This window comes from Vicugna pacos, chromosome 14 (assembly GCF_048564905.1).
Source record: "Vicugna pacos chromosome 14, VicPac4, whole genome shotgun sequence".
Classification (NCBI taxonomy): Eukaryota; Metazoa; Chordata; class Mammalia; order Artiodactyla; family Camelidae; genus Vicugna; species Vicugna pacos.
The window spans coordinates 63906448-63926557 of record NC_133000.1 but is presented as its reverse complement, the minus strand read 5'-3'; the positions used below and the strand labels follow the sequence as shown (position 1 = coordinate 63926557).

General features: G+C 43.2%; 1 protein-coding gene across 9 annotated transcripts in view; it reads left to right on the top strand.

Annotated features, from left to right (window-relative positions):
- The window catches only part of DOCK9 (dedicator of cytokinesis 9), a 254743-nt gene that overhangs the window by 106368 nt on the left and 128265 nt on the right, over nucleotides 1–20110 (top strand). For all 9 annotated transcript variants that reach the window (XM_006208324.4, XM_072976485.1, XM_006208321.4 and 6 more), the window contains one exon: nucleotides 8718–8834. In XM_006208324.4, the coding sequence (XP_006208386.1) occupies nucleotides 8718–8834 (117 nt within the window). The remainder of the gene's footprint in view (nucleotides 1–8717; nucleotides 8835–20110) is intronic.

Below are 20110 nucleotides of genomic sequence, written 5' to 3'. Positions count from 1 at the left end.
GGTGAGTGCCACATAACCCTCTTTGAGCAGCGTCCGTTGGGGTTCACACCTGCCCCCTTCTTTGCAGTGTCCGATCCTCCTGGTCCCATGAAGCTGCCCTGAGTGGGTGGGTCTAAAGTGCTTCTGTATACACCCTGACCCTCGACTGTTCTTCTCAGTCCTTCTTGACACCAGCTTCATCGGTCCTCATTTCAGTTCATAATGCAATAGGCATCTATTTGTGTTTTCTTTGGGCTCAGTCTCTGAGTTCCACTGTCATCTGTATTGATTAGGGTATAGTTTTCTCCATGTTATGTCTTGTTTCTCCTTCTTTGAGAAAGTCCCAGCCATTGTCATCTTGTTTATTTAGTATATTTCTGGAAGATAGAGGAAAGTTTCTGTAAACAGATGGGTAAAATTGAATGTGCGTGGAGTACTCACTCGAAAACAAAATTACGATTACTGTCATGCACGCAATACATTTAATAGTAATATAATAATAGTAGCTACTTTTATTATGTGTTCACTGTTTGCCAGGCTGTGAGGAGCATTAACTCACTGGGGTGCAGTAACAGCCCCAAGTAACTGCACAGCTCAGCTTTCTTAACCTTCAATTTGATCAGTGTCCGTGGGGTGTGGTATATATGGCCATATCGAGGCAGATCTGGGTTTTCTGAGCAGTGAAGCTTAGAATTTGAGGGGAGGCTTTAAGAAAAGTAACTCAGAATTATAAATACAAAATAAGGCATGGAAGTGAATAGTGATTTAGAATTTGAGAAGAAACCACAGCGAATTACAAAATTTAAAAAGCTAACCCAAATTATCAACATTGGAAATAAAGGAAAACAACACATTTTTGTCAGTGAACCTCCTGACATACCTCAGTGATATTTTCTTCCCTACATTTTTTTGGCATCATACTCCTGTCATCTCTTCATACAATCATGATTTTGTATTATCATTCTGTGTCGCAAGAATAGATAATTCAGTCTTTCCTGTAGCAAGATTATTTGAAATTTGCATTTAATTAGTCAGAGTTTAGAAAAGTTTCTTCTAGCTTTGCAACGTTTGGCAACATCCCATAAACCTTTTAGGACTGGATAACCTCTGTTAGGGTTCTTTCATACGGCAGCTGTGTGAGTTGGGGCATTCTCAGTTTGTGTAATGACTGCTCTCAAATACCTCCAGGCAGTCTGTCTGCGTTGCAATATGGCCTCTGTGTTGTGCCGCCACGTCACTCTGTTTACATGACATTGGGTGGACCGACATAGTGGGCCGTGTTTCTGTAAGTCTTCCTAAACCAAGATGCCAAGCCACAGTTGACCTCTACAGGGATGTGTATGGGGCCTGAAGAGAGGTCTGTGCAAGTGAGGGGCATTCAGCTGCTTTAACCCACAGTCAATACGTCTGTGTCCTGGGCTAGATGTGGAGAGATCAGGATACCTGGCCCTGCCCCAAGGCACGTACAGTCAAGGTGATAAGCTAGCTGTTCATGGGTCATTTCAATCCAGGGCAGGAGGAACTGCCCACCTGGGACTGCTACTAACAACAGTCAGAGAAGGGGCAGGGTCCCTTTTAATGGGCTGAGGTGGTGCCCCAGTTATAAAGCCAATGACTGCAGGCCCTGGGGCTAGAGCAACTCTGCTTTAACTTTTTGGGGCATATTTGTCTGTGTGAGATTTGTTTTTGAGAAGAACGATTCTGCTGCTAAAGTCAAACATCTGTGGACCGCTGCCCGAAGGACTGTAGGACTCTGACAGGTGCGTAGGTGTGGGGAGTGACGGGAGCAGGCTCGTCAGGAGCAGTGAACCGCCCGCACGGCTCATGTCGGGGCCCCAGGGCTAGAGACCTGGCTGCAGCCTGTGCATCTGCCTGTCTAAGAGGGGCTGTGCTGTCAAGTTAAGGAATTCAGAACCCTGCCCCCCTGAAGAACTGTCATTCTTCTCAGCACTCGTGAAGCATCACTTGCTTGGTGAAGTGAGAAAATTTCGCAATCCATGGACGGCAATTGGTGGTACCTCCTCCCTTAGCTCAGCGTTAGCCTCTGCCAGCACTTGTCACTGTACTGAATTTGGTGTCCACGAGTCCACCTCTCCCACTAGTCCAGGGTTTCTTTGACTCAGTTCCATGGCTGTTCTCCGGGAAGGACAACTCTCCCCCCAAAACAGGGTATAAAATGTGTGTACATATTTCTATGGGGAGGGAGCCCATGGCCTCAGAGAGGTGTGTAACCCCAAGAAGGTTAAGGAGCTCAGCGCTGGGCTTGTTTCTTGTTCACCCCTGAACTTACAAATTCCAGCACAGTCCTTGGGGCGTCATGATAGACCAGGGGTTCTTCAGAACCCCCAGAGAGCTTGTTCAAGCACTATCCCCACTCCTGGAATTTGTGATTCAGGTTTGGGATGGGGCTTCAGAATTTAGAATCTGTATCCACTTCTTACATGATGCTGACAGTGCTGTTCCTGGGACCCCACTTTGAGAACCACTTTTGTGAACTGAAAGTGGGTCCTTTCAGTCCTCTCCCTGATTTCACACTCACCGAGAAATGAATGTTCATAGATAAGGACTTTTAACCTCCAGATGGGGAAGAAAGCTTAAGGGCTTGTGTGCGGATTGAGTTATTACATTTTTACACACTATAAAAGCATCATACTTTGTAAGAACAAGTGCAGATAAAAAGATGCACTTTTGAAAAGAGCACACAGTCACACATCCTACATGTTTTGAGTCTCGTAGACTCGGGAGCTTCCTGAGCCCTGTCGTGCTTAGAGAAACACAGTGTCTTGGAATATTTTAAAACTCAAATCAGTCAATTTGCAGGGTTCTACAACAAAGTACTTCCGATGCACTTCTAGTCACTGACTAGTGATCAATTTGGGTAATTCTGGGCCCCAGTTTTTCCTTTTGAAGATAAAAAATCAAGTGCTTGTATGTCAATTATGCCTCAATTGGAAAAAAAAAAGTAGTTTTTTGTATGATCAGGCCTCATAAGATGGCTGCTGTCTTGCTCTCTGTGCTTCCCTGCGTGACCCTGCCCTCCCTCACCCTTACCGTATGTGCACGAGTGCCTCCCCATCCTAAGCTGAAAGTTTGATCAGTAACTACCCATGTGATTGGCTGCACCCCTAGCTGATGATTGTTCTAGCCCTCGGACCGGAATGGTTCCAGTGTGTTCGATCATCATCCAGAAACAGCAGTCTTGCGACAGCTGCTAACCCAGAGAGCTGTAGGGGGACGCGTCCCAGCCACCCTTCTGGCAACCAAGGAGCCCTTCTGACATCATGCCCCCTGTAAGTGATAGCCGCCTCCTCCCCTGTGTAGCAAACTATGTCCTACCTGCCGTTGGCCATACGCAGTGAGGTGTCGCCCCAAGACCTTTGCCTGTGATGGAAGATTCCCTGTCCAACGAATCATTGATGTTGCTGTCACTGACTCTGGGTTCTTTCTTTGGTCTCATGGGTGGGGAGTCGGAAGGATGGCAGGACTGGGATGTAGCCCAACACTCTTGGAGTTACGTCACCAGGAGAAGCACTGAACTGAAGTGTGTTGAGGTGGCTTTAAAGCCAGGCCGTGTGCCAGATCTGTGCTAAGCCTGCTTCTTCTAAGCCAAGAGTAGTTATGGGCAGTCTGGTAATTAGCCTAAGTTCATTTTGTTGTTAGTGTGACATTCCTGTCGCCAGTGATGGCCAGTTTCCTACACCAGGGGCCTGTCCCCCCCACGTGTGACCAGCTGGAAGAGCTTAGTGGAGCTGAAGAGCAGTGAACAGCTGTAACCAGTGAATCATCAGTTTAAAGAAGAGGAGAAAATAGGAGATTATGGTCTTAACCCGTAGTTTGGTAGATAGAGAGGTGTGGCTTCCCACAGGCCCACCTCAAGTCTTCCAAGCTCCTCTCTTCTACCATTTCTTTTTCCTTTTTCTGTCTTCATCTTTTCCTTATGTTTCCTCCATCTCAGCATCTTTTGCCTCCCCAACCCCTAGGTGTCTGTCACTTTTGTCCCCTCGCCATCTCCTTCTTGTCCCTCTTCCTTTCTTTCCTTCATCATTCTCAGCCTCTTCTCCTCTGATAGTTTCTTTCCTCCTCCTAAGAGCCACGAGTAGAAGCGAGGTGTTGTGCCAGCTGTTTGTATTTAAAGCGAGAGCTTTTTTGCCTTGTACTTAACTTACGTAGCCGTGAGTCCCTCTCCGTTGGCCCCTTTTCCTTGGAGTCAGTGGTTCTCTCTGGGACAGTGTTCCCTGCAGCTGAGGAAGACCTCTGCCCATTCAGGTCTCCAGGAGTCGTTTCATTGAGCGACTTCAGGGTTTGTCTAAGTTTCGAATCTTCCGAGTCCTGGGGACCAAAGAAGACATGTTATTCTTCCATGAGATTTCCCTCATGCTGTTCTTCTGCAGGCCTTCTTGCTTAACATGCACCATCAGTCTTTAACAGAGATGTTGGCTTATAAACTCTCCATATATTTCCTGTGGTTGAGCATTGGTGTGCATAGACCCTTAACAAGGCAGCCTGGAGAAGAGAGAGTTCTGACTGACAGAAGACTGCATTCTAGTCCAGTCTGCTGGTTACTTGGTGGGACATTTCAAGAGATGAGCTCAATTTGTGATCCTCAGTTTCCAGCCTCAGTAAAATGGAGAGATGTTTCCATGCCTGCCTTAGAGTGGTGTTAAAAGATAAACTGAGGCATATTAAACATTTTAAGAGTTTATTTGAGCGAAAATCAATTCGAATTGGGCACCACCCAATTCCCAGTGGTTGGCAGCGCGCTGGCAACAGGAGGTGGGGGGAGACTTATATGAAGAAAGTGCAGAAGCTAAGAAAGGAAGTTATTGATTGGCTCTAGTGCAAAGCCCAGTTGGCTGTTTGTGCTTGGCTGTCTTTAGTGTCTTGATTTTATAACCTTGAGGCATTTGCAGGCACATATTGGTTTGCTTATGTAGGCTGCCACCTACGGCATTAGAGCCCCCTCAGACTAATGGCCTCCATGTTTGATTGATTTAACAGTGGATTAAGTGTGATCATCTGTATAAAAACACCTTGAGAGTTAACAGTGGCACACAAAAGGAAGGTAATCCTAATATCCACCACATTACATGAAATACTGCCTAAGTAGCTTCAGGGAAAAAAAAATAATTCATCTAGGTAACAAAAGCGTGATTTGGTGTGCTAAATTGCAAAACAATTATGAATACTTTTATAGTTTTCATTTATTAAACGTTTTAAACAATCCAAGTTCGGTCAAATGGTGAGAATTGTCATTAAATACATTTAAGAAGATGTAAACATACTGTCGGTATCAGTCCAGAAATAGCAAACGTCAGTTGATTAAACATGGAAAATTAATATGAAGAATTACAAATTGGTGAAAGGTGATCAACTACTAGAGAGTAAATTTAACTCTACAGCAAGATCCACAAACTATGGCCCTTGGGCCCAATCTGGCTGTCGCAGTCCCCTCTTGCCACAGTTTTATTGAGATGTCATTGATATATATCACTACATTGCCTCTTTTTGTAAGTAGAGTTTTACTGTCACACTGCCACGCCCATTTGTCGACTTAACTGTCTCTGACTGCTTTTGTTTACTGCTTATGACAGAAACCATAAGTCACCTAACTTATTTACTCTCCACCTCGTCACCAAAAATGTTTGCCAACCCCTCCTCTAAGAATACAAGACTAGTCTATCTAGGGAGCAGAGACCCAGGGAAAGAACAAACTTGGAAGAGCTCCCCCACTGGCAGCCGAGGCTAGGATTCAGGCCTCGGTGAGGGGAGTATGCCTGGTCCACTGGACGGGGAGGTTTGCTGGGGAGCTGCAGGCTGGAGGGCTGGGAACCATCTGCTGGGGTGCCTGTACAACTTCTGGGGAATGTGTGCCTCTGGGCCTCTCACAGAAAGCCCCCACTGGCTACTGTGCTGTAGGTACAAAGCAAAACAAAAACAAAAATAAACCAACCCCAGAACACTGGAGCCTGAGAAAAGCCCCTCTCTCAGCAGTGTGCCTGCAGCACTCTCTGCTAATGAGGGCTGACATTGTGGCCCTGCTTTCTGATAAAGCAGTCTGACTTTCCCTTGTGGCCTGGAGGGAGTGGAGCTGATGCCCCCGTGCGAAGGGGCCGAAGGGACGCATCCAGCTGAGGATTCCCCCTGGCCAGCACATGCCCGTTGGAGCAGTCAGGCCTGGAAAACTAGGTTACCCGCTCTGGACTTCCCTGGTTGTGGTCATGTGCTGGACAGTCTACAGAGCAGGGGAGAATGGTGTCTGTTCCATCCTGCAGCCTCTCCATCTGACTTCTTTGTAATGGAAGTTTAGCTGTCAGAATCCTGAGCTCTGCCATTGGAGAAAGCTGTGTGCATCTTTGGGTTTTGTTAGGAATATAGTCATGGCCCCTAAGAAAAATGTTACAAGTTGTGGCATTCATCCATTTTGCCAACAAGCACCTATGGACTTATAATTATATATAGCATGACAAACTAAAATGAAGGAGCAAACGATTTGTTTAAGTCAAATTAAAATATTTTAGAGAATACTTTTGTTTTCTGTGGCAGTTCTTACTAAAGTAATTACTTTGTATAAATTTCTTCTTTTGGCCTTTTTAAAATACAAAAACAGTTTAACATTACAGATATTTTATACGAGAAATTACCTGCACTTTCACTATGATAATTTTAATTTTTTTGATTTTGCATATTTTTAATCTCCATCCATAAACATGTTTCACCCAATTATAATAATATAATAATGTTAACTTGTGTGGGCATTGTGTTTTTTCTCAGCATGTTGTAAGTTTTTTTGTAGAGTCTACTTAAAAGTTACTGAAGTTAAATATGAACATTTTTATATGTGTCTTAGGCAGAGCAAGCTGACTGCTTCATTAAAAACTTGAGAACCTCATTGGCTTAACACAGTAGATGCTTTAGTTCTTGTTCACAGGCTATTTCAGTTTCAATTTTAAGCAGTCAGCCTTCTGCAGGGTGATTCAGGATCCAAGCTCCTTTTATCTTGGGGCTCCACCCACTCCTCAGTGTCCTTGAGTCCCCTGCAGGATCCTGTGCGTGCTGCTGGCAGTGAGGAGTAGGGAGAGAGCAGGGAATAGTGGCTGTCTCAGTTAGCTTGGGCAGCTGTAACAGAATGGGGCTTAAGCAACAGATACTTGTTTCTCACAATTCTGGAGGCTGGGAAGCCTAAGATCAAGGCACTGGCAGATGCAGTGTCTGGTGCGGGTCCACTTCCTGGTTTGTAGATGGCTGTCTTCTTGTTGTGTTCTCACCTGGTGGAAGAGATGAGAGAGCTCTTGGGGGCGGGTATCTCTTGTAAGGGCACTAATCCCATTCAAGAGGGTGCCACCCTCATGACCTAATCACCTCCTAGAGGCCCCATTTCTTAACCTCAGTATATTTAGGGATTAGGTTTCAACATAAGAGTTTCAAGGATGCAGACATTCAGTCTGTAGCAGAGGCTTTTATGAGCTAGGCTTGGCAGTGGCCACATCCCTTCCACTCATATGCTATTGGCCAGAAGACTGTCACATGACCACACCCATCCATGGGAAGGCTGGGAAATGTAGTCCAGCTGTATTGCGAAGGAAAGAAGGCAGACTTTGGGAACACATAGTCTCAGTTGCAGTTTCCAATTTAATTGCCACATACCAGATGTCTTTAATATATTTCCTATATATTGTCACTTTAACATGTACAGCATTTACTGAATTGTGTGTATGAGATGATTTTTTATTAATAGCTTCAAAAAACAAATCTTGCAGTTTATAACTGTTTTTTATCTTTTAAGTATAGCTGATTTACGATTGTGTTAGTTTCTGGTGTACTTGTAGTAACTATTGATATAATGAATTTAATAACACTTTTTGTGTATATGTGCATGCATGTGCACACACACACATATTTTAGCACTTGGCATACTGTGCTATAGTTAGTTGAGTATGTATCTTTATCCTCCACCTGGCCTAATTAGTGCCTTACATGTGGGAAGTGATCACTGAACACTGGCAGTGGCTAGAAATAGATGAGATTTTTACTGGGAAGACTAACTTTGGAAATAGCTAGAGAAGGCATAATCTCTCTTTGCTTTCCCCACTTGGTCATAGCCTCCTTCTCAGTGCATGCCAGCTATGGTCACCTTTTCCCATGGGGGGTCACCCACAAACCCTGATTTTAGTACGTTTTACCCCTTGCTTGCCTTATTTTGATCCAGCTCACATTTTTTGGTGTTTAGGTATTGCTTATGTAGGTATATAGATGGTTCAGGATAGACAGAGATATTTTGAGACTTCAGAGATGAGCTCCACAGAGTGTTATATGAAATAGTGAGCTCTGTGGATGCTTTAAGCCCAGGACCAAGAAAATGTAGTCATGGCTGGAGCCGCTGGCCTTCACTGCCAGACCATGGCTAGCCCCCCCTCAAGCAGGGCAGCTCTGGCTTAGAAGGGTACTGACTAGCCAGAGGTGACCCAAGACATGACTGGAGGTTCCATTAGACTCCATAGCATCCTTTGTGCTTAAATAACCAAATGAGCATGAGTAACCATGAAACGTCTTCTGTGCCTTTGAAAACAACTTGTATCTCTTGTGTCTGATTCTTCCTAATAACAAAACTGGCACACTCTCGTTGTAGAAAAGTTGGAAAATACAAAAACATACTGAGTAGAATGTATAAAATTCTTCAGTCTTAATAAGTTGCATTTATCTGTAAGAGTGTTTTAATTGCTTATCTTTTAACCTTCTAGGCCAAGCCAAAGCTGATTGAGCCACTCGACTATGAAAATGTCATCGTCCAGAAGAAGACACAGATCCTGAATGATTGTTTAAGGGAGATGCTGCTCTTCCCCTATGATGACTTTCAGGTAGATAACTACTAAGTGCCTGTAAATAGAGCCGTGTGGTTGATCTTTACAAACAGTTCTTTTCTATCTCTTGATTTATTTTTTGGTTAGTTAATTTAAGAAATTTAAAAGATGAAAAGAAGAGATGATATTTAAGAGAGAAAAGTTATTATTGTTATATTCTTCCAAGCATTCTTTCATGAGTTGATTTTTTTATTGATGTTATTTTGTCATATACATGAATATTCGTGTGTGTGCAGTTATGAATGTATGTTACATGTGTATGTGCATATATGCAAATACATGCATATAGCACATACATATATAACATAAATATTTCTTCTAGGTGTGTGTCTTTTATCTTCAGTAGACTCTGGGCTAATTCTGTGGATACAAGTGCCTCCTATGTCTTAGGAATTTTGTAGAGTTTAGGGTTTTTGCCACGTGCCTAAGAGTCTTAAGGAGGGAATGGACGGAGGAGGCCAAGATGGCGGAGTAGAAGGAGGGGATGGACTAGTGAAAGATTTTGTAATGCATGCTTTTAGGATGGCTTATTGGGAGACTGCCTTGAGAGAGGCCCTGAACTGAGTGTGGGCTCAAGAGAAGGGGTTGGGGTTCCTGACAGCCAGGAAAGTCCTGGCATTCCCTTCACTGATGCAGTGACAGGTGCTGTTTCCGGGAGCTCAGTAGCTGCCAGCAGGGGACTCGGCACAGGGGTCTCAGCTATGAGCTGCTCTCTAGATTGTTGCTTGAAGCCTTTCAGACTGTGGCCTGGGGCTAAGTGCCCTACAATCACTTGAGGCCAGTGAGGCATGATAAAACCCTAATGGCATTAGATGCCTAGCAATCTGGAGTCATCTTGGTCTATTGGAGATTCTAGTTACTTCCCTTGCTCTCCTGGTACTTAATCTTGGCACTTCCTTCATCTCTACCTTGATGCTTCTCTACCTGATGCTGTTTCCATCTAAGACCGGTCTTCTGTGAATTAAACTGCCTTATTTTTGTTTAAAGCTTCCTTGATTCTTTGTTATTTAATTTAAAAAACTAGTACATACTTGTAAACAAACAAATAGGCATTATTAAAACACCTGACATTAAAAGCCTCCTTTACCACCTTCTTTCTAATCCCATTCCCCAGAACATAACCTGCTATACACAGCTCTTCATGTACCGAATTGTCTTTAGAAACTTCCATGTTAATAACAATTGTTAAATTATATTCCTTGAAATTTTTTTCCCACCAAATTTAAGAGCCTCCAGTTTACAGCAAAGGTAGAATTTTCACAAATGTTCACTTCTAACTTGTTAGAGATACATGTGGAGAAAATGATTATACTCTAGTTCTTCCCTGAAAAATAAGGAATGCCATGGAAATGAAATTGACCATTAGTTCAATGCTGCTGCCAAAGTATGTTCCACTGATAAATGGTTTCAGATGGTGCTCCAAAATATGATGCTTTGAGAACTTCATTACATGAATAGATTACCCAACTAAGGGATGAATAAATGGAAACCTCAGAATGATACTTTTTGCCTGTGATTTTGGCAAAAGATTTGTTAGCATGAGAAGTTAAATGAGATGATTATAAATTATATTCCATGTTGACATATTTTTCCTGTCGTGTGCTCTGAGGAAGCCAAAGGTTATCTCAAGTTGCTCTGAGCATGAAGTATGTATTCTTCTTGGTATCAGTTAGAGTAAGTTGTTTCGAGTTTGCAGCCTAGAATGCAAAATTGTATCTGCAATTCTGAGATAAAATTGCCCAAAAAAAAGCAAAGCAAAGAAATAAGAAATAAGATATAGTTAATTTAGTTTCATCTTTTGTCTCAAGGCCAAGGAACCTGGATGTTTAAACTATTGTGGAAACAGATGATTGAAACTTTGAGAAAAACTCCATTGTCCCTTTTGCCCCTAACTTCTTCTCTGGGGATAGGAGACACAAATATTCTAGGAACGGCAAAGAAATCACTGACATTTTGCTGGCCAAGTTTGAATGAGCAAGTGTTAATTTCTGCTTGGGGGAAGTTTTTTCAAAGCTTGAGGAGCTTGAATGTCAGTGTCGATTGCCATCACAGTAGTTGTGATGGGCTCCTCTGGAGTTTGGATGGTGTTACTTGTTTCCTGGGAGACTTCTGTTTTCTAATCTGGTAAGGCTGTGTATCCTGTGCTTTCTTGCTAAATTGTCTTAATGATTTTACCACCTGCCTAGTTAGCTGTATGATCCAAATGTCTTAATGATGCCACAGATTCCCTCTGTCTGTCCCTGGGTTTTTTGTTTGTTTGTTTTTGTTTTTTTTAGCAGGATAGGAGCAGAATTATTGTTGTATTATTAGAGGAAGAGGGAACAAATTAGGTCAGAGGAAAATATTTTACTTCATATGTAAAAAAGACAGGAAATGGGTCAGGTAGTGAGCAAAGTGCATGGTGAGGTTGATTTGCAATCCTATACTTACTAGTTAAACAATATTAATTACCTATTAAAATAATAGAAGTTGGTGTGAAGTCCTGTCAAATATATTCAAAGTGATAATTCACTGAAATGTAGGTGTGGATAGTGGTGATACACTTGTGCAGGTCATGAGTAGACCTGTGTTGGGGTTGTCAGCCCCTAAGGACGTCTGAGTTCTCTGAAAACAAATCTAATGGGTGTACTTGTCTGAGGTGGGAGAAGAGTGTTGAAAGCAAAACACCCTGAGAGACATGAAGTCAATGTGGATTTTAAAAAGACAGAAGGACATTTCTCAGCCGTTCGAACATTTATGAAGTGAAGTTTTCTCTGCCCTGACTGGCGCAGGGATGCCACGGCTAATACAACCCTCCCTTGCTGACTACCCTTGTTCTTCAGAATCGGACTCAGGGGCTTTGGGGTCTGTTCTGTTGTCTGTGCCTTGGCTTCATGGTTCTCCTTTCCAGCAGGATCATCTCTTCTTCTCCATCGTTCTAGAACCGCCTCACCCTTTGAGATTACAGTCCTCCAAAGCTATTCAAGTCCACAGTCATCCCTCCAGCCCCGTTCTCTAATTCCTCTAATGCTTACTGTCTACATCATGTGCATTAATGCCTAAGTGCATTGTCTTGAGCTTTTCACTGATGGCTCCTTGTACTTCTTGTGTTCAAGTATTCCCACCTGTGCTATGACCCTGAGGAAGGTGCTTCTCTAACCTCCCTCGCTGCCCACTCACCTCCACATCCACAGAATCTCTGCACGCTGGTTGCCAGGGGTGGGTGCTTCTGGCTTCATAAAGTTATCATGAACGTTAGGTAGTTTTCTTTGATTCACAAAGTGAATATAAGTACCACTGAGCACATGTGGAAGTGCCCATGACTAGATCTGTAAACTTCTTGCCAAGTCAGTGATTTGGTTTGGTGGAAATTAGATAATTTCTGAAATAAAATAAAATGGAAGTGAAACAGGGTCATGAAAGGAGTATAATTCCTGGTGGCTAACGGACCTTTCTTGTTCTTTAAGTTTTGTGGCCACATCAGATTTACGTGGTATGAGTCTGAGAACTTTTCCATGGGTAAATTATAGGTAAACTTTAACAGGCAATTAGACAGAGAAGATAACCTTTATGATTAAAATGCTTTAGATCAAGAAAGGTAAGTGGACTCATTGCTTAAGAAATGACAAATCTCTGCATAAGTGTAAGTGCTGCCCTGGGTTCCCCCCTTTCCTATCAGAGACAGACAATTCAGTGTGAGTCTGGTGGTAGATTTCCAATCAAGGTTCTCCTCCAAGTGCAAGTCTTTTGCCAGGTGATACCATTGGTGTTGACATTCTTAATTGCTGTCATCCATCCACTGAATCTATAGCTGGCTTTCGAGCTCCTTGTATCCTGGCTTGTGGCACAACTCACCAATGTTTGTGCAGTTTTGTAAAGTGATAGAATATGGAAAGGGTAGTGAATAGTTTAAAAAAAAAAGATGTTGGGAAGCAATCTATGGATACCATTTATATTTCACAAAAGTTAGACTTTGGTGTCTGATATAAACTAACAAGGCATAGAGTCTGTATGAAGGAAATAAGAAAAGTGTGTCATATTTGTTGGGGGACAAGGAGGGCTGGTGTCGTGGGCAGTTTACCAAAGACAAAGGATGAGAATAGGAAGGAGTTTATTAGATCACGCTGCCAGAGACAAACAGCGGGCCACACAGACGAGAGGAGCCCGTGTGAGCCCCAAGGGCTGGTTGTTGGGGTCTTTTATAAGGTCAGGTCACAGGGTGCCTGGTTGGCTTGTGCACAAGTCTCTGATTGGTTGCAGGTGAGGTAAGAAGTTTAGGACCCATGAAAGGCGGTTGGATTTGTGACTCTCTGGTAAGGTGGGCTGAGACAAGCCAGGATGAGCTATTGTGAGATTAGGCACTACCTAGGGCTATTAGTTTGTTAGGGGAAACACGCCCAGTAAAGAATGTACTTTATCTGTTGAGGGATCACAGGCAGACACCTGAGAGCCCAGAAATGGGGGTCGTTAGACTTTGAAGGACATCATTGGCCCCACAATATTCCACTTCTGTGGATATACCCAAAGAATTGAAGGTAGAGACTCAAAGAAAGACTTGTACACCCACATTCCTAACAACATTATTGATGATAGCCAAAAGGTATCATCCATTGATGGGCAAGTGGATAAACAAATTGCTTATATATGTACAGTGAACTATTCTTCAGCTTAAAAAAGGAAGGAAATTCTGGCACGTGCTACAATATGCATGAACCTTGAGGACATTATGCTAATAGAAACAAGAGTCAAAAAAGGGCAAATATTGTGTGGTTCCACTTATATGAGATACTTAGAATAGTCAAATTTATAGAGATAGAAAGTAGAATGCTGGTTCCCAGGAGATGGAGGAGGGGGAATGGGGAGTTAATTGTTGAGTGGGTACAGATTTCCGTTTTGTAAGATGAAGAATTCTGTGAATGGATGGCGGTGATGGCTGTACCACAATGAGAATGAATGTTCTTACTGCCACTAAATTGTACTCTTAAAAATGATTAAGGTGTTAAATTTTATGTTACGGATATTATGCCATAATTAAAAAAAAAAGAACAGGTTGTTCTTGGATTTCTATGCTGTACGGATGTGAAATTGCTGTCTTCTTGAAATTGGGGTGAGATGTCAGGGTAGGGAGGGGCTTATCAGGTGCTCTTCCTGCCGATATTTCACGGTGTTTTATCATCGTCAGATCTCTCGGTAAGAGAATTTAAAAGAAAAGATGGGAAGATGATCAATAATTGGCAATTTTAGAAATTTCACTTTTGGAAATGTTTAAATACAGGAGAATCCTAAAGTGTTCTCAGCATTGTATAGAATAATGTGGTTAATCCATTTCCCTTTAAGTAACATCCTGATTTTTATTTTTCCTCTGTTTCTTTTCCTCTTCTGCTTACATGAGGCTGATAAAGATCTTACAAACCACTGACTTGAAAAGGAAACCAGGCCCCACTACTTACAAAGGGCCTGGAAGTCTCTCATCTCATTTCCCATCTGTCCTTTTGAAAAGAAAAAATTTTTTTTCACAGTGTTTTGTCTTTGCTTTTTATTATATGCTGCCAAAAAAATAATCTCAGTACTTTGTTCTGGGCTTTTTACTGAAAAGTGTTTTTGTGATAAAATTCCTCAAAATTTTTTTTGGTCAGCAGTCAGTGGTTCAGTTTCCGTGAACATTGTGGTATCTGGAATGTTAGTTCATGTCTAGGATTGAACCTACCTGAAAAACCTGCATAAATAATGTTTCTGAACTGACATTTGCCAGGCTTTCAGGAGATGAGGATTTTAACTCTAGCTCAGGTAATGCCTTTTACAGGAAACAGTGACAGATCATTCTTTTATCAAGTATGTCTTAAAAACAAAAGCTTATTTTTCAGATAACACTGATCAGCTGGGTTGAAGAGTGTATATATTTAGCATATAGTTTATAGTTACACTCTTTGTGTAAAGGGCTCAGCCGCATGGGATGCTTAAGAGTATAAATGTAAGACATGGTTTCTGCTTTCAAATTGCTCTAAACTTGGAAAAGGCAGTACTGAATTAATATTAATAAGGAGAACGTGGCTAGTATCATGACAAAATTGAGCCCCATGGACATTTATTCTTGGAATATTAAGTTTGAGACAGTGGGACATCCAGGTGCTGAGTCCTTCAGTGGTTGGAAATACAGAAGTCCAGCCACTGGGAGAAGCCAGACTTACTGATCTGGGCTCACCCATAGAAAGGTGAGACAGCAGCCAAAGAGGCCAAAAGCATGAGAGGGTCCCCAAGGGACTGAATCTTGGGGAGCACCTTCAGTTAGGAGGAAGGGAAGGTGGGAATCAGAGACAGAAAGTGGGAAAAGGATTGGGAAACTACGGGGCTCTGGAAGGTGTTGAGAGGAGTTTGAAGAAGGCAGGCAGAAAGAGCAGATGGTCACGTGCTCCTGCCCAAGAGGTGGGAGAACAGTCCTCAGAGTTGGTACCATTATTACCTGTGATGACAATTTTGTCATCAAGGCTAATGAAGCAGGGCGGCAGTGGGGGGGGTGCACAGAGGTTAGTGTTAAATGGTAGCTGACAAGCAATCATTGTGACTCAGAGCAATAACAAGGGGTTTTTTTCAAGATTGGGAAAATAACAATGAGCCAGGAAGGCATGTCCGGGAAAGAGGAAGAGATTGAAGAATGCAAGATATGGGGGTGCAATTTTTTAAGTAAGGCTCTTCAGGGAGGTCTAACAGGATGGAATTAAGGGTCTTTGAGGGAAGAGTTCAGGGAGAAAGAGAGATGGTTGTGACTCTGAATGGGAAGGAAAGGATTGGGTATTTGAGAAACTTAGAGGTGGATTGGGCTGAGGGAGCTGATGGCAGATTGGCCCACGGGAAAGGCAGCCTGGAAAAGACTGGGGAGAGTTTGGAAAGCCGGCTCTGGGGAATGGGATGGGGAGGGGTACCAGTAAGAGCCGTCAGTCAGCATTCCTCTTGCTGTAACCATGGCCACAGCCCTCCTCCTTCCTTACCTTGGTTAATCCTAGCATGTCTTGCAGATCCTATCCTCACCCCTTCCTGTCTATCCCAAGAGAGTAGCCAGAGTGATCTTTTTAAAAAGTAAGTTTAAAGGTAGGACAGATGACCTCATGCCTGTGTTCAGAGGCCCTCTGTGAAGTCTTTGCAGTGGTCTTGTTACTGCCGCCTCCCTGACCGCCCGCCCGCGCTCCCTGCTGCAGCCACACTGGCCTCCATGGGGCTCCTGCATCACTCCTGCCCGAGGGAGTTCCCTCTGCCTGGTGCGTTCTTCACCCACTCTCCCTCCCCTCCTGCAGGCCTCTCTCCAGTTCTTATTTCTCAGCCAGGCCCTTGTCCACCTCCGTGCCCTCCACCACCCCTGGTGTTCCCGTTACGTCTCTTTGTTTTATTTTTCTCACCATATCTCTTACTTCTGACATACTCACGTTTGTTATTTATTCACGTGAACTCCAGGAGGGCAGGGATCTCAGTCTTACTGTTGTTTCCCCAGCACACAGCACATGTTGCGCATGGTGGGATTTCAAGAAATACTTGCTGAACGGAAGGGGTGAGTGAGTGAGAAAGAGAGTGAGAACTGGGAGCGGGCTCCTTCTATCTGAGATTTCGATGAAATCAGTCTTCTTGGGAATCTCAATAGCTTGAGAGCAGAGAAGAGAAAACAAATGATGGGGGTTCGGGTGGCAAGCGGGTTCAGGTGGCTGCAGTGGCCGAGAGCGAGGGACCTGGGCCTCTTAGACTCGTGGCTCCTGGGGGTTCTTCAGAGGTGGTTGTTGGGTGGAGAAGAGAAGACGTGAGAGGACTCTGAGGGTGAATGAGCAGAAATGCTTGGTGTGGGGCAGCTGGAGGGGCAGGAGGTGGCACTAGGAGAAGGGGGCATTTTGTGTTTGAGATCCCGCAGGCAGCACAGAGCCCGGGTGACCTTGGACGGCTCATGCGTAAAAGGTGCATCAACATATTTGACAGAAACTCAGAAAATTAATTGATATAAAAACATTCAGTTCAACTACCAGGTCTACTGAATTTAAATGCTATATAAACTCAGACTAAAATAAGAAGTAAGTCGTAGATATAGCTCGTCACATGACCATTTTGAACATTTAATCTAAGATGGGATGGAGCTTTAGGCCCTTGGAAGATGTATAGTGTAACCTTTCTTGGTAGAAGTGCAGTGGGAAAAGAAAGTGATTTAGGAACATTGGCTATTATTCTTACCTTGACTGTTAACATTTGTTCCTTAATTTGTTTAAAACCTTTTTGCTCAACTCCAGCCTGGGAAGTCTGCCAAGTCAGTATTATGTCATGAGGGTGAAAATTACTTTTGAAAAACAGCTTCTAAATCAGATTCTCAGTCAGCAAACACAGAACTATGCTGAAAAACCGTAATTAACATAGATGTGTGCCATCCTTTCTAAATGAAGGTGGCTGCCTTTGTCAGAAGGAGTGTCCGCTGTAACCAGCGAGCTTCAGCTGCTGTCGTCCCCACAGACCACGGGTGTCCCTCTGGCTCCCCACACCCTGGGAGGAGCAGAGGAGGCCCGCTCTTCAGTGGAGGGTGGCGGAGGCCGAGCTCCGTGGCCTGTGGCTCTAGGGACACGATGGATGTGTGGCCCGTGTTGTACTGGGGAGCTGCGCATTCACACTGAATGCAGCGTGTGGTGCCCCAGGAACTGGGTAACTTGGAGAGCTGTGCTGCCTCCTGCAGAGACCATTCACTAGAACCTTGTCAGACTGATTTCTGTGTTTACATAGCACTTTAGACATGTTCATTTTTCCTCAAGAAGGTCCAGTGAGGGAAGTAGCTTAGCTTTTCTCTTCTTTTCTCTTCTCTTCTTTCCTTTCCTTTCCTTTCCTTTCATTTTCTCTTTTCTTTTCTTTTCTTTTTTTCTTCTCTTCTCTTCTCTTCTCTTCTCTTCTCTTCTCTTCTCTTCTCTTCTCTTCTCTTCTCTTCCCCTCTTCTCTTCTTTTCTCTTTTCTTTTCTTTTCTCCCTTCCCTTCCCTTCTCTTCTCTTCTCTTCTCTTCTCTTCTCTTCTCTTCTCTTCTCTTCTCTTCTCTTCTCTTCACTTTTCCCACCATAGCAGACACTGTATGACATGATTTTTGTTAGAAATGCCACACAGTGCTTAAGAAAACTTACAATTGAGTGGGGAGTAGAGATTACCTACATAAATAACTAGATGAAGTAAAACACACACACATATAAAATATTACCTGCATAAGTGAATCTAAGATTCTCTTCTTAGGTAGAATAAGAGATACTGGATGAACCGAGTTGTCTGTCACTGTGTGTGTGTATCCCCCGTATCAGGTCACATTTCTTTCCTCCCTTCCACCCTTCTTTCTCTCTCTCTCATTCCCTCTCTTTCTCAAATCTTCTTTGCTTTTTAAAAATAATATTTATCTCACATTTCAAATACATCAGAGAGAATGGTGAGGGTTCTGCAATTGGTAGAATTGGGAAAGTGCAGACCATATTTGTTACCAACGAGAGGTAGGACATTTTTATCCCTATGATTAATGTATATATGTGTATATATAATGTATATATCTTAGATTATTAAATATGATTAACAGGCATGGATAGAGGAGGATTTGAACCAAGATATCTTAAGACAGTGTAAGCAGATGGAGATTTATGTTACTACATCTTTAGCTTTCATTAAATGTCATTCTTTATTATAATTTTTTATAACTCTAGGACTATTATTTTCTCCCCAGATAGAAAACAATATTTCTTTGAGAGTGGCAAACCATAGTTGTTTGGTTCTTATTATAAACCATAGTTTTTTTTGAAAGTTCACCTTTGCCTTTGCCAAAGTTTCTAAACAGTGCTTTCTCCATGGGAAGCACTTACTATGTCCTAAGTAAATGGATGGATTTGGGATCTCAGCACCAGCTGCCTTGAGGTTGTACAAACAGAGCTCAGGGTGGTAGGCCAGCAGAGTAGAAGAGAACAGGAGACGTGTTTGAGCACAAAGCAAAATCCAAAGTCCTCCGAGAAAAAGAAAACCTAGGTTTTGGCCTCAAAACAGGCGCCATTTAACATGTTCCTCAGCACACCTCTATGGTTCCTACAGCCTGGAAGGTTCCTGCAGTGTCCATAGCTCCACCTCTTCCTACCAGGGTTGCCCAGCAGAGCCTGGGTACTGCCGAGTGTCCTGCGTGGATTTGGGCAACCTGGCTCAGGAGTGTGTGCACGAGATCCAGCAGGAACAAATTAAGGGAGTTCCGTGAAGTCCCTTGATGTCAGAAATCCTTGAGTCAGGACTGCCCACCTGTTTAGCATTTTATCTGCAAAGCATAACCTCTGCTCCACTGTGTTTAAGATAAGACCTAGCACAGCATCCCAGGAGTTGAGATGTTGCTGTGACAAGCCCATCATGGCGGTGGTGCTGGTAACAGACAGAGGGATTTGAGTGAAATTCCCCCTGGTGCATGATTGAAACCTCACAAGTATTGAATGAGTGTGCCTTCCTAAGGCAAGGCCTGAAAGGAACATTCACCAGGCTATGGGAATATGTACATAATGGACATAGTTTCACGTGAAGCACATTCACTATTCACTATGCTAGGTGTTCACACAAAGGCTCACACTATGGTCCTTTTAGTAACTAAAGTTGCATTATAAAGAAGATGTGGAGAACCATACACAGACAACTAGAAAATGAAAGAAGTCACACTTGCCTACCCCTTCCGCAAGGTTCTGTTATCGAACGGGATGGTAGGTATTCTTGGCACTAGGGGTAGTGGCATGACCCAGGATGGAGTCATCATCTGACTCTAGATTTTAGCTCCAGGTCTATCTGTTACTGTTTGGGTACTTTGGTAAGCGATTAACCGTCCTAAAACTCACTTTTCTTAACCTGTAATTCAGAGATAATATTTGCCCTAAAATATGGGTTCTCATTAGACGTGTGAGAATCCAAAGAGGTACCACCATTCATGAAGCTCCTCATACACCCTGGCTTATGTTCCCACTCGGCTGGAGGGAACTGAGTGACTAGGGTTCTTATTGGAGCCTTCTTCCTCTCCTTTAAGTAATACGGTTTTATTTTTGAGGATGGTGGTTTTTAGTCGCAGGGCCATATGATGTGGGGCAGGCTTACTAATGGGGAAGGAAGCTGGACCTGCTACTCGTCCCCTTAAACGACTGCAAGGCCACTCCTGGTTTTCTGGATTTACCTCTGTCCTCACGTTTGCAGTGATACTTAAGAAGTGATTAAAAACAAGTTTCTTTGTAATATCAAGCCAAAACAAACATATTCCCCCCACCCAAAAATATCTTTTTAAAAACTGAAGTTAA